This window comes from Paramormyrops kingsleyae, chromosome 15, assembly GCF_048594095.1.
Source record: "Paramormyrops kingsleyae isolate MSU_618 chromosome 15, PKINGS_0.4, whole genome shotgun sequence".
NCBI lineage: Eukaryota > Metazoa > Chordata > Actinopteri > Osteoglossiformes > Mormyridae > Paramormyrops > Paramormyrops kingsleyae.
This window is the reverse complement of record NC_132811.1, coordinates 17429390-17443231: the sequence shown is the minus strand read 5'-3', so window position 1 is coordinate 17443231 and position 13842 is coordinate 17429390. Positions and strand designations below refer to the sequence as shown.

At 40.8% G+C, this 13842-nt stretch overlaps 1 protein-coding gene across 1 annotated transcript in view; it reads right to left on the bottom strand.

Moving 5' to 3' along the window:
• slc1a7b (solute carrier family 1 member 7b) overlaps positions 1 to 5414 on the bottom strand; it is a 52222-nt gene extending 46808 nt beyond the window's left edge. The window contains exon 1 of the mRNA XM_023794584.1: positions 5274 to 5414. Coding sequence (XP_023650352.1) covers positions 5274 to 5414 — 141 coding nt within the window. The remainder of the gene's footprint in view (positions 1 to 5273) is intronic.
• Between the last annotated feature and the right edge of the window lie 8428 nt (positions 5415 to 13842).

Genomic DNA, 13842 nt, shown 5'->3' with positions numbered 1-13842 from the left:
TAGAACTCGATCTGAATCTCATAAGTCAAACCGTGAACGCCGACCTAAGATAACTTGTACGGCAGGGAAATGAGTCACGTGGCACGTCTCTCAGCGGAAACAAAGTGTAACGCTTCAGTCTCAGCCTCGCATTCGCTGTGAGAGCATCGTTCATGTTTACACTAGCTGAATACATATATTTAGACAGTAAAAATACATTTAGACGATGATAGACAGTAACAGTAATTATTATTTAATAAAATGCATTTAAAAATAAAGATTTCTTATTAATTATTTTAATACCATTAATAATAAACCATTAATATATTTAATTATAATAATATTGTCGTGCCAAGCGGGGAGAAAATGGAGACAAAGGCACAGACGTCAGGGTATCGGGGAATACAGGATTTAATTACAGGTAAGGCAGGCAAAACGCAGACGGACAATACAATGACCAGACTGAGGAAACAAACTGAAACGCGGACTAAATACAGAGGACTAATGACAACAACCAGAAACAGCTGATCACACGTGGATTCCATACGAAGTTAACGAGGGGGCGTGGCACACGGAAGGAGCGGACAATCAGGGCAGGACACGTTGGTTTTTTTTTTACTTTACATATTGTTTGGATACAGTTATTTTCTTACTTTACAAATTACTTTTGATAAATGTGCTTAGATGTGTTTAGTACAGTATATGCTCTTCTTGTTTTATCCTGTTAGTGTAGTGTTTAAATGCTAAAAAAAACAAAAAAAACAAAACATATTTAGGTGTAATTTTTTGGGGCCTGGAACCAATTAATTGGTTTTCCATTATTTCTTATGGGGAAAATTCGATCAGAACTCAAACAGGATTCGAATCCGAGTTCTGAACGGATTAAGTTCGAGTTCTGAGGTACCACTGTATAGTGTGTGTAATGTTGTAACAGTGATGGACCGTCTTTATGTAGGTTTCTCTGCTAAGTCACTGCCTGTGGTCTACTGACCATGCTTGACTGAGCCAAATGTTAAACCCTGAAACACACGCCCCCCCTCCCCCATTACCCGCTGCGTAGGGCATTACAGGGCCGTAATCCTGCAGTCTGTCCTCTTCGGCGCAGTAAACTCCAGTGACACACACACACACACACACAGCCCCCCCCCCGCTTTACTGAAGGCACTCTGCTGTCTTGCTAACGTTTTAATCTGTACTCCGCCTGCCCAGAGCCTCTGCAGTTACGAGTTAATAGCGACCCGCGTGCACCATTCACAGGAAGCTTCCTGTGACCCTCTTGAACAACTTGTCCCCCTCCAAACTCACCCACATGCCCTGGTTGTCTTAGCAACCTCCGTTTTCTGATGACACGGCCAAACGACAAAAAATATTTCACCTCTTTCACTGTGGATTAACCATTTCTAGCCGTTTGCTGCCTGGCCTGGGGACAACATAAGGACTTGCTGCTCTCATTAGTGTCTGTTTGCAGTTAACGAGATGCTACCTTGGTTTAAGACCTGGTTCATGGAGACTCCACCTCAAACAACACTGTGAACAGTTTGCTGGCCAGCTGGTGCACATCCCGCATTCCTGCTCCTTAACGCAGCACAAAACATTTATTCTGTGCATTTGAACCCCAATGCTGTCATTCATCAGAAACATTTAACAGCAATAATATATATTTTTAAAAGTTAAAACACAATTACATAAACAGGAAAATGGATATTTAGTACTGTACAAACATCATAGGCAGGCAAGAAAATGATATTTAAATAATATTCATGTTGGTGTGAAACTGATTTTATATCTTCTTCTGAGCAAAAATATAGCTTTAAACTGCCTAAGACTTTTGCACATGACTGTATGCTCTCACTGTGTTGACTTTCCTATAAATACTCCAGTTTCCTCCCACAGGGCACTGACATGCCGTCAGGTTAATTGGTGACTCTACATGGCCCATAGAGTATGGTTGTATGTGAAAGAGTGTGTGTATGTGCCCTGTGAGAGACTGGCATCCTGTTCAAGGTGTGCCCCAAGCTGGTGCCCCAAGCTGGTGCCCTGTGCTGCGTGGCACAAGCTTCAGGTCCCCTGAGAGTAGGATGAGATGGGCGGATGGATGGATGGATAAACTTGCTTATTCAAGTTTTTCCAACAACCTTTTGCATTTTTGGATTAATTTTTCAATCAATTTTCTTAAAAAGCCACTGACTGTTTTCAAAACTAAAGCCAAACTAAAGCCAAAAATACTTTACGTGTATTATGGGTTATTGGTACGTCACACAGTGTTTTGCATAAACACTGCCATCTAGTGGAGCAAGCATACTAATCACTGATTAAAAAAACTATAAAGATTTTGCTATAATCATTTGAGACTAGATTATAGCAAACATTTTACTCTCAAACTGCTAAGATTAAATAGTACCCAGCTGGTGATGCTCTGCACAGTATTTAAAGGTAAGATTCTAACGGGTCTGGATGCTGTTCAGCCAAATGACTATTTTAATATTAGTCTAAATACTAGAACTCGTGGCCATAAGTGGAAATTAGCGGGAGAACATTTTAAAACAAATTTGAGGAAGCACTTCTTTACACAGCATGTAGTCAGAGTATGGAACAGTCTTCCTGCTATTGTAGTGGAAGCGAAAACCATGGGTTCCTTTAAATCAGAGCTAGATAAGATTTTAACAACTCTGAGCTATTAGCTAAGTTCTCCCCAAACGAGCTTGATGGGCCGAATGGCCTCCTCTCGTTTGTAAATTTCTTATGTTCTTATGTTCTTATGTAAGCATTGGTACAGTTAGTTCTTGGGTAACAGGTAACCTAGCAGTTGATGACAATGGATGAAGGCAAAAGTCCCAAGAATGGACTGTGATTGGGCAAAGCCTTAATAGTTCAATGTTATTACCAAAGTAATAAATCATGTGATGGAAGAAAATTACTAGTAAATTATTTTTGCTATTTTCTGTTTCTCTGCCGTGTTATTCCTGAGCATATCATGTTTGATTAACCTTAGCCATTACATTTTCCATTACAAATAATTCCATAATATCAGATATATCACACTGAAAGGACACTTTTTGCACAATGTCATTTAGTTTAACGTCATGCTAGGGCGGTTCTAGGGACTTAATTTTTAAAAATATAAAATTACTTTTTGTACATAGAAAACGAAATGAGAACATTAAACAGCCCAATGTCATCCTCTTAAACAAATGTAAGTATAGAGTGCTAGTTTAAGGAGGGCTAAAAAGGCTTGGTGATCAGGAGAACCATCTACGCTGAAACGTCATTCAGGATGGAGGTGAGGCCCATACACTTTGGAGAAGGGCGGCAGGAAAAAGTGGCGAGATGTTTCTTCCAACATAGTGGTCAAAGATAAAAAATTCAAGTCACTTATGCTCTCAGTAATAAGGTTTAGACATAACCTGACACAGCACTTATAACTGAACATTATTAATAGTTTGAATACCAAATAAAGTGGAAAAGGAGAGGATAGTACCATTCAGAGAGTCACAGTTGAGAGCTGAAGGTGGGTGTGCGGCTCCGCGGATTAGGATGCTGCAGCTATGATCAGAAGGTTATTTGTCTGAATCTCAAGGTTGGCAAAATGATCCCACCTCTGGGTTCTTGTGCAAGACCCATAACCCCCAATTGTTACAGGGACTGGCTGAGCCAGCTTCTGGCTAAAATGGTCTGCTAAATGAATGCAAAGTGAATTTTCAGAGCAGCAGTTTGGATATTGTACTGTAGTAATAACGCTGGCAGGTGCATTGTGTGACATCATCATCTCCCACCACCTGGATTCTGGGGTCATGCTCTCGTGTCCAGTGAACCAGCCCCCTGTGTCATCTTCACACAGTCAAAGACATACTTCATATTCATTGTGACCTTGATAAATTATTATTATTTAGCCGATCTTGAATATTTATAATGCACATTAATGCTTTCAACAGACAACGCAAAACATAATTGAATTGCAGGCTAAGGCCATTTTATGTTCATTTAAATCCTTTATGAACTGATATGACAGCCACACTCTCTACAGTGCTGGAAAAAAACAGATTAACAAATTAACAGATTTAACAAAGAAATCAGTCTTACAGTACTATGCAGTACTTAGGCAGTCAAAGAAAATGTTTAAAGCTATTTATCTGGGTAGTAAGTGTATATTTACTCTCAGTTTAATATTAGATAATATGCAAATTAGCTGCATCACAAGAAAAACTAACAAGAATTTCTTCTGTTCTCCAAAAAGTTACTGATATCTTGCTGGATGGCTAGATGAACACCAATTCAGGTCCAAACCTCTCCTCAGGGGCACCTCAGCCATTCTATGTGTTTATTAAATTTCACCACCAGTTCAATTGATTGATTGATTAATTTGATTTACTCAGTGAGGTATTGAATAGCCAAACATGGTATGTCAACAAATGCACTGGTGTGTCAGATGGTTGCTGCAAATATGTTTTGCAAAGACTTTCAGAGAGGTGTTGAGATGGCTGAGCTGACACACTTTGACAGGTATAATATCATAGTTTTACACCAACATGAAGATCATTTTAACATCATTTCTTTAATTGCCTAAGACTTTTGCACAGTACTGTACCTAAAAGGAACGTGGAAAGGTGTTTTCACTTGTATACCGCATTTTGATAAATGGTGATAATCACAGAAGATATGACTCCTTTCAGTAGATACCTACCTATGATGCAGGTCTATTACTGACCTTTTATGCAAAGCAGCACTAATTATTTTAATGTTTGACTTTCACAGCCATGTCTGCTTTCAAATATGACCAAAACATGCTTGAATTATGGGCATCTTCTAAGTTTTGAGGGTTTAACATTTTAAAAAGGACTGTTTTCATGAATGTCTCTTTTGAGCAAATATCTGCATAATCCCTGAGAGGTAAATCAGGACACCTCTATTCTGAAACCACCCTATGCTGTTACACTATGAGTTTCACAGACTTCCCCATCAGAACAGACAATGTACTTAAGTCACATTCCTGATGGCCGAGGTGTTTCGGCAAACCCTATCATCATCTATAGACAATGTAGGTCTGTCAACAGTCAACTGAGTAAAGCTGAGACATTTTTATGTGTCACAGAAACAAAGCATTTCTCTGTAATTTCTCTTAATGCATGGCCACCACAAAGAGAACTTGAGAACTACCATATCGTCAAGAGTACACCACGTGATCAGAAAACTGGGAGGTTCATAGATATTTGCTAACCAAATGAGAGACTCAAGAACTTCAGCAGTGATGCCTAGGCCGTATGCTACAAGAAAGACCAGGTTTATGGTGTACAGACCTGCTCAGAAAGGTGACGAGAGCGGAGAAAAAAGCCCAGCAGGCATCCAATGACGACGGCCAAGACGGACAAGATCAGGAGGCCGTTCTGCTTGCACACGTTCTTCACCCGGACCCACACTGCATCCAGCGCCACAGCCATGGTGACAGGCCAGCTCGAGTGAAATCAACACCCCATATACAAGTAGGGCAATCCAAATGGAAAGATCAGCAGGGAAGGCAAAAAAATGGACAATTCAGAAGAGAGAGTGGCAAGAATTAGACCAAGCAAGGAGATTTGAGATCCACACAGTCTAGAGTGCGTTAGGCTTCCGTCTGCCAATTCGTGGCTTAGGAGATCATTGCACTTTCCAGGCATATTCCCTCGCTCCACCCACCATAGAAAACAAACCACCCCCACATTTGTGAATCCAGCAGACTCGAGGACCTGTGACAGTTGGCAGCATTGTCCTTGGGGTTAATACTGCCAATCCTATTCCGGAGATGGATTAGAGACCTCGGGAGCAACTGGATAGGAGGATCGCCTCAATGGCAGGAAAGATGGGAAGGGACAGGGTAACGATGAAGAGCAACACTGATGCAGGCTTGGATGCGAGCATCTCGAGGGAGAGCTGAATGCCTAGAAATGAGCATGTCAGAGGGAGATGTTGTACATAAATGCTTTTCAAAATCAGTCATTATGAAGACTTATTAACTGCAAATAATTGTTAAATGCCGACTGTTAGCATAATGGCTAATCTTTCAGCCAGCTGCAGTAGAACATGTTTTCTTGGTCCCAAAAGTGCCATATGTGATGTACCCTTAAAAACTTACTTCCTCAGAGCTAAAATATATACTACTGTATATTACACTGCTAAAACAGATGTTTCCTTTAATAGAGACGATGTAAAGTTTTGATATAGATACTTGTTTCACCATCCATGTCTTCGCAGAGGAGATGTGGACTTTCACATACTGTATCCCTCACATAGCTATCTGAACTGAAGTTTAAAACTGATAAAAATAATGAGGTTTTTAGGCTGTTTTGTAAGTCTAGAGGTCACTCAGAGGAGGAGTTCTAAGCGCTAACCATAAATCTGCCCATGACGTTGTGATTCAAGCGGAGAGACGAACTATGACGACTTCTGCCTTTTATGTAAATCCATCCATCCGTCTGTCTTCTAACTGCTTATCCTGGTCGAGGTCACAAAGGGGCTGTAGCCTTCTTTTCAATGCATGATTCACCATATTAACACAATAAATTCTAACTGAATGAATTTGAACTGAATGTCGAATCTGTGTCTGAAGCTGGATTGTTGGTCTTCGGTTTTTGTTGCAAAGAAACCTGGAGAGAGAGGAGCTCTGGGTGAAAAACAGGCTCCCCAGTGTTTGTGCACTTCTGTGTATTTATCAGCATAAAGTGGTAAACATAAATAAAGATATTTTTGGGATTCCATCTGAGTTCTTCCCTAATTTGGTGATTAAAAAATACAATATTATTACCCAGAGCTGTTTCAGGTGTTAGCCTGGACTGGATAATCAATTGGATGATGATGACAGGACAAATACACTGACTATATAAAAAGCTGTAATAGCAATTAAATGACAGTTGCAAGACCAACTGGTGAATGGTTGTGAGAATGGTTGTCGTGTGGCAGATTTCATAAACCCTGACCTTCCTGTCACATTAATCTATATTTAGACGCTGTCCATTTAATATTTCAGACTTAATGTCCTGCAGAGAGCTTAATGTAATGTGTTTACCACTCTGCAGACCACAGAAATGCTGCTAAAATGCTACGCTCGTGGGATGTGCGTTTAATAATCTTTGTCACTATGATGTATTTATTCTCTCTGCAAAAAAGAGACTTAATCTTGCACTGACCCAAACTTTACAATATGCTCCGGTCCACCAAATAGAAAATAAACACATTTTCTGCGTCAGTTTAATAGCTTTAATGCTAAGATGTGAGATTTTGAGTTCTTTATTCTTAAATTCAATGAATATTCAAGCATTACGACACTGGGGGAGGGGGGGTACTGTTACTTTATGCCACCAGGGTTGGGGATTTTATTCTCTTCCACGCAGTGTGTGTGCAGTTCGCATGCTCTCCCTGCGTTGCGTGGGCTTCCTCCCGCAGACCAAAGACCTGCAGTTAGGCTAATTTACATCTCTAAACTTGCCAATAGTGTGCATACACGGCTATTGACTGGCATCCCGTGCAGGATGTACCCGCAGCTGCAATGGAGGGGGAAGGTAGATCAGAAGAAAATAGAGTCCTGAGGACAATCCAAAATCATGAAACAGAGAATCAAGCCAAAGAGTCACACACTAGGCAATCAATAATCAAATCGAAAGCTTGGACCGTAACTCAAGAGAGGGACGATCATTTGCACTATGGGGAGAGTCTCACGGGTTTAAGTACATGATGGTTAATTGTTCAGACGTGCATGCAATCGAATAGAATAATCCATTTAGCATTCTGGGGGGTGGGTTGCTGGATAGAGTCTGAAGAATGGAATGGCTTCACTTCTGCCTTGTGTCCAGCTTTAATAATAACAGATACTTTACTGATCCCTGTGGGGAAACTGTCTTTATACCACCTCCAACTTGCTCTATTTTGTAGAGTAAGCTGTTGGTGAAGGGTTTGAACCGGCAACCTTCTGATTACAGGCACAGCCCACTGAGCCACTTCACTGCCCCTTTAACGACAAGGTTAAAATTCAAAAGATAGCAGGGGGTCTCATTAAAAGGTGCAGTGTACAAGCTCCGTGCATTTTTAAAAGGATGCATGAATCAATATGCAGAGAGGGCCACCCAGTGGGTAACCCTAACACTGCGGTGTTCAAAGGGAGCGCGCATTGGCCAAATGCAAAGAGGGCTGGCAGAGCATTTAGATGCCAAACCAGAGCCTGAGCACATAAAAGATCAGACATTGCCAAGTCTAATAGTCTCGTTTCGAAGAATGCCAGAGCCTGGCTAAAACTGCATGATAGTGTCAAAACCATCTCTAATATATAAGCCTGCGGGTGTCATTCAAAATGTGTGCAGCAGTCACTCAGAATATCCCACCTTGTCTGAGCCCCCAGGTTTGCCAGGGTTTGGTAATCCTTCCTTTTAAAGTCCCCGAATTACTAACTACCTGGTAAATACAAGTCGAGTTACAATATATTATTGGTTAATTACCACAGGTAATTAGAAAGCAAATATAGAGAAAATACAGCTGAAATACAGAGGTCGCGAAGTGGAAGAGTGGAAGAAATATCTCCACTTTTACCTTTTAATTAACTCGGTTAATACCATGGAAACAAGCCAGGCTTCCTTTTACAGTACAGTGTCAGCTTACTTCCTTACTTCATACATTGTTATATTTTACTTAGTAACATTGCAGAATATAGAATATACATGGTACACATTTGGTTGACTGCATGGAAAAGGGATCAATCTATTACAAATTATATGGTAAGATCCTGGTAATACCATGGAAATAAACAAGGCTTCCTTTTACAGTACAATTTTAGCTTACTGAGTACATTGTAAAAACATCTGCAAGGACGTACCCACAATTTAAGAAGATCATGACACTAGACAAAAACAGTTCCTGGGGGGGGGGGGGGTTGTTACCAGGTCAGTATAAGGTAAAATAGAATAAATCCTTTATAAGTGGGGGTATCCATGAACAATAACTATGCAATAAAAGTAATGTATTGGAAGGTAGGTCCTGACCACTGCGTACCAGGAACACCCCACACGACCTGTGGTGTCGGAGATGCTCTGACCCTGTTATCAGGCCATCACAATTTGACCCTTTTCAGAGTCGCGCAGTTCCTTTCGCTTGCCCATTTTTCCGGCTTCCAACACAGAAACTTCAAGAACTGACTATTTGCTTGCCTACTGAATAATGGCGTCCTTGACAGATGCCAGTAAGCAGGTTTCCATCCAAGAGATTTTATGTGCAAAAACACTTTAACGGTAAAAAGTGGGTGACATTCTGTAACGCTAAAATTCTCCTAATGTCGACACACACTTTTCCCATTTAGTTTTAATGGATAAAGCCTTTGTCGACACTTGACATTTAGCGAAAAACTAAGGTGGAAACATTTTTTAGAAGAAAAAACAGCACAAAAAAAACTTTACACAAAAGTTCTGACAGGTGACGGGACTTTTATGACATGTCTTTCCTGCAGCACGGTAATACAGTGGTGGTCTGTTGTCTTGCTGACACCGAATGTTCGTCCCACTACTCTACACTCGCTGCCGGTTGCCAGTTTGTACAGAGCAATTTCAATGTGCTCTCGGGTCAGAACTGGTGGTGGCTGGCTGTTACTGGCCCAATAAATGGTTCTGTGTGCTGGCATTTCAAACGTGTGTTTATGTACATTGATGAGAAAACATTTGGAATCATATGGATTTCTGCATAAATAGCCCTTAGAAAGTAATCTGATATTCGTCTAAGTTCATCCATCACCATAGCTACTTAATTCCAGTCAAGGTCACAGGAGCCCATCCTAGGAACTGCAGGGACAGGCAGGACACAACATAACCATTACAAGGCTAACTTAGAGTCACAAATTAACCTACCACACACACTTTTGGACTGTGGGAGGAAACTGGAGCCCCCAGCAGAAACCCACATAAATGCAGGGAGAGCATGAGAACTCCACACAGAAAGGACCGACACCCTCCCAGGGACCAAACCTAAACCTGTAGTACAATCTTCTTTGTTGACAATAACCTGAACCAAACTCTCTCTGTAGCTACTGATCAGAGGTATTGTGGTTCATTCATCTATATAAATCCATTTCAGTCCCTATACATTTGTGAGTTTATTAAATAAAAACAATTTTGCCTGTCAACAACATCCAATTTGACCCAATTTGCCAATGCAATGGTAAGTGCTACATAGATGAACTTGCATTTAAATAATAATTATTATTTATTTTGAACAGTAAAGTTCTGTATACAATACAAAAGAGACCATAGGAAAAACAATATGCTTTTGTTTCCACTGTCACTGAGAGGCAATTTCAGGCTGAATAGGAATGGATATAAAAAAAATTAATATTTCATTCTAAATTATTCAGACTACTTTTTACCTGAATGTACTTTAAATGCAGTTACTTTTTGATGTACTTTACCATGAGTTTCAGGGTTCAGAGTATTGTACTGTGCACATAGCACTGCATTAATCTGCAATGCCAGATAAATACGAGACAAGAAATCCATCCATCCATCTGCAAACCGCTTATTCTAGTCAGGGTTGTGGGGGGGGGGGCATTGCATGGAATACATAATACAGGAATAAGTACAATCCACCACAGGTGAATGAACACTAGCGTGTATGTGAGACAAGAGATAGAGGAAGACCCTGGGGATTATATTGACTCAGTGCTGTTATAATACGCTGTTTGCAGATAAAAACTATGTATGTATCTTCTGTGCCTATTTATCTTTATTCTCTGTCAGAAGGAAACAGGTGGCTCTGCAGTGGGGCTACAGTCTTTGATGATGTGGTCTGCCTTTGTAAGGTGGCTTGCGGTGAGAATGTTAATAATAATAATAATAATAATAATAAGTTCTATTTATATAGTGCATTTCATACACTCAATGACACTTTAAAAAAACACATGTAATGAGGCAGGCAAGTTACATACAAGACGAATAGTATTCTTTGAATAGATGTGTTTTTAACAGGACCTTAAAATGGATAACAGATTTTTCCTTACGGAGACTAAGAGGAAGAACATTCCAAAGTTTAGGAGCTGGTAATTAATACAGCACTCACTGACAAGCCTATCTAATGTTTTCCCAGTGTTAGATGCATTTCGGAATTGTTGTTGAAGGAGTACTTGGAGAAAACTGACATGAACTTGGGAATATGAGATTCCACATAACGCCAAGTTTTAACCCACAATCCTGAGGTATGCCATATTCCATCTCAAACTCATTTCCTTTCTGTTGCCTTGTACTGGTCATTTATAATAAATTATTATCCTGTTTTTCCCACTGAAATGCTGTTTGGAGACAATTCACAGATGCTCGCAGGAAAATGGACTTACCAAAACAATGTTCCCCAATGGTTTTTTGCAGACAACACACAGTTAAACACAGTTAAAATTAGACACGTGTTTGACGGTTTATGCCCACTAAAAGGGCTTGAGAAGATTTCTGGGAAAGGAAGCAATTTAAACATCTGCAGTCAGAGAAACGATGGCCTTAATATTTCTGCATTAAAGCAGGGAATGCTTCTCACATCAAATGATATAGGAAAAGGAGTGTAATCTTCAAGTTCTCCAATTTGTGAAAAAATATAACAAGCTGTCACAGAGGCAATAAGGCCTAATCGGCTAATTACTCCGATACAGCTGACTTCACAGTGAGAACGAACAAGGTCCTTCTGCCCCTGAGGTCTTTCTGGGATCAGAAAGACTTTTGTTTCTCGTTCTCTGTATCTTAAACCGCAGCACATAGTCAGCCTGCTCTGCCTGACTGGAGGAGCTTCGCCTCATTAGGCATCAATGCCCAGCGTGTGCCAGCTGCACTATGGGATCCTGTGGCTGCTGAGGTGCAGAAGGCTGCTACCAAGGACCCTTTTGAGGGACACATTCAAGGAGCACCTCGCCGGCGCTTGCGATCAGTCATCCTTATCCTGGTTTATTTATAGCTTGGCAGCCTTTATTCTGGATAAGATTTGGACTAAGTGGAGTCCCTGGTTCTGAGAAGGAGACCTGAGGCCGGTTTGTAAACATCTTGGTGGACATCTGCTGCTCACTTGGGTTTTCTCTTTTCTGAGTGTTTGAAGCATCATATCTGTTACTGTAATTGTTTCGTATCACACCGTGGACACTGGGCACGATGTTTGGGGGGGGGGGGGGGGGGGGGGATGGGAGAGACCTACAAGGGAGGGAAGCCACCAGGATTGTCTAGCAGGACTCTTGGTATCTTTCATTAATCTTGTTATGGTCAGAGTTTGATCCAAGACTTTTTTACACTTGTAGCTTTCCTGTTGGCTTTAGATCTAATGAATCCATTTCATTATATTGCTCTTGTTAAAAAGTATTTTTTCCCCTTAGAACTGAATGGAGCTTTTTTTAACGCCACCCTGTAGTGTGGTGGCTGGAATCAGCACGTCTGCCATCAACAATCAGAAACGTGTTACAAATAGCGCAGACTATATTTAATGCCCATTTGCTTTAGAATGGGCAATAAATACCAAAGTGAGTACCAAAAGTCCACCAAGATGTTTACAATACTCTTCACAATGTCTGTATGCTTTATGTATTCATTCACACCCATGATGCTGCTAACCTTCGTCGACCATCAGTGTTAATGAGGTGGTGTACTGCGATGTCATGGAGTCAGAATAAGTTAGGATCACTTTATCCAATTTTCAAAGAAACTGGTTGATGGTTTAACTGGAACATCACATATTACCGCCGAAGGCAAAATACACTGGTATTGAAATCAAGAAACTGAAGTCATCTTATAGATTCACAAAATGTACTAAGAATTTTTGCTGTAATAAAATCTCTGGGAAATCCTGCTTGGATTAATAAGAAGCTGAATGCCTACTGAGGAGCTTCTGAGGAGATTAAATAGCACACTATCCATTCTTTGCAGTGGAGCCTCCAGCCTCTGAAGCCTGTCATGACTGGGCTGACTGCTCACATCTCTCTGTCAGTCTTAGTGGCTTCCATACACCACATTGTCTTCCATCTCTCCATTTACTTTTCATGAACTTCTTCGTGTTTTGCATAAATTGTAGTTAGCACTGAGTAATGTATTGTTATACTTGGTTGCATAGAAAATTTCCTTCTTCCTCCCCAGGCAGCAAACATTTTCACTGTCCAACTCTCCCCATCCGTCTAAGCCTGGTGATTCATCTTTGTGTCATCTGTCCTTCTCCTGTTCTCATTCCCCCTTGGCTCTCCTGTATATTCCAGGTAAACACCTGATCACAAGGTTTCTACTGACAAGGCCTCTATCCATCTTCTAACAGTTCATCCTGCTCAGGGACATAGGACTGATGGCACAGCGAATGCCATTTGTAAACAGTATCCAGATAATGTCATAAATTACCATGACTTCCAAGTCATCGATTTTCAAATTAAAAAATCTGCCAAAGGCAAACAGGAGCAAATCATCAGAGAGTGTCCAGTGGAACAGCTTAACACAGAATTAATTAAGAGGCTTCGTTAAAGCCATTTTGCAAGCCGCCTATCTTGAAGCTGGGCACAGTGCCTGGCTTTATTTCAACCATGAATAATGTATCACTTCTTTCTGCCCTGCTCCCCCCGAAAGAACCCCTCCCACACACCATTACCCACGTCACTAAGAATAATGTCTGTGATGGCTGCTTAAACAAAGTTGCTATGTAAGTCCAGCACTCTGCCCCTATAACTGCCCAGTAATGCATTACTCTGGCTGAAAGTAATGGCTCTCATTCTTTTACACAGCTTGGTGCATTATTTTTAATTACACTTCCTTTTTCCACGGTACAGAAGAAACACGGAAACAGGTGCTATCTGGTGAGGTTTAACATTGCTACCTTGGACAGCTTTCAGGCTGGGCTGGACTGCGATTACAAAAT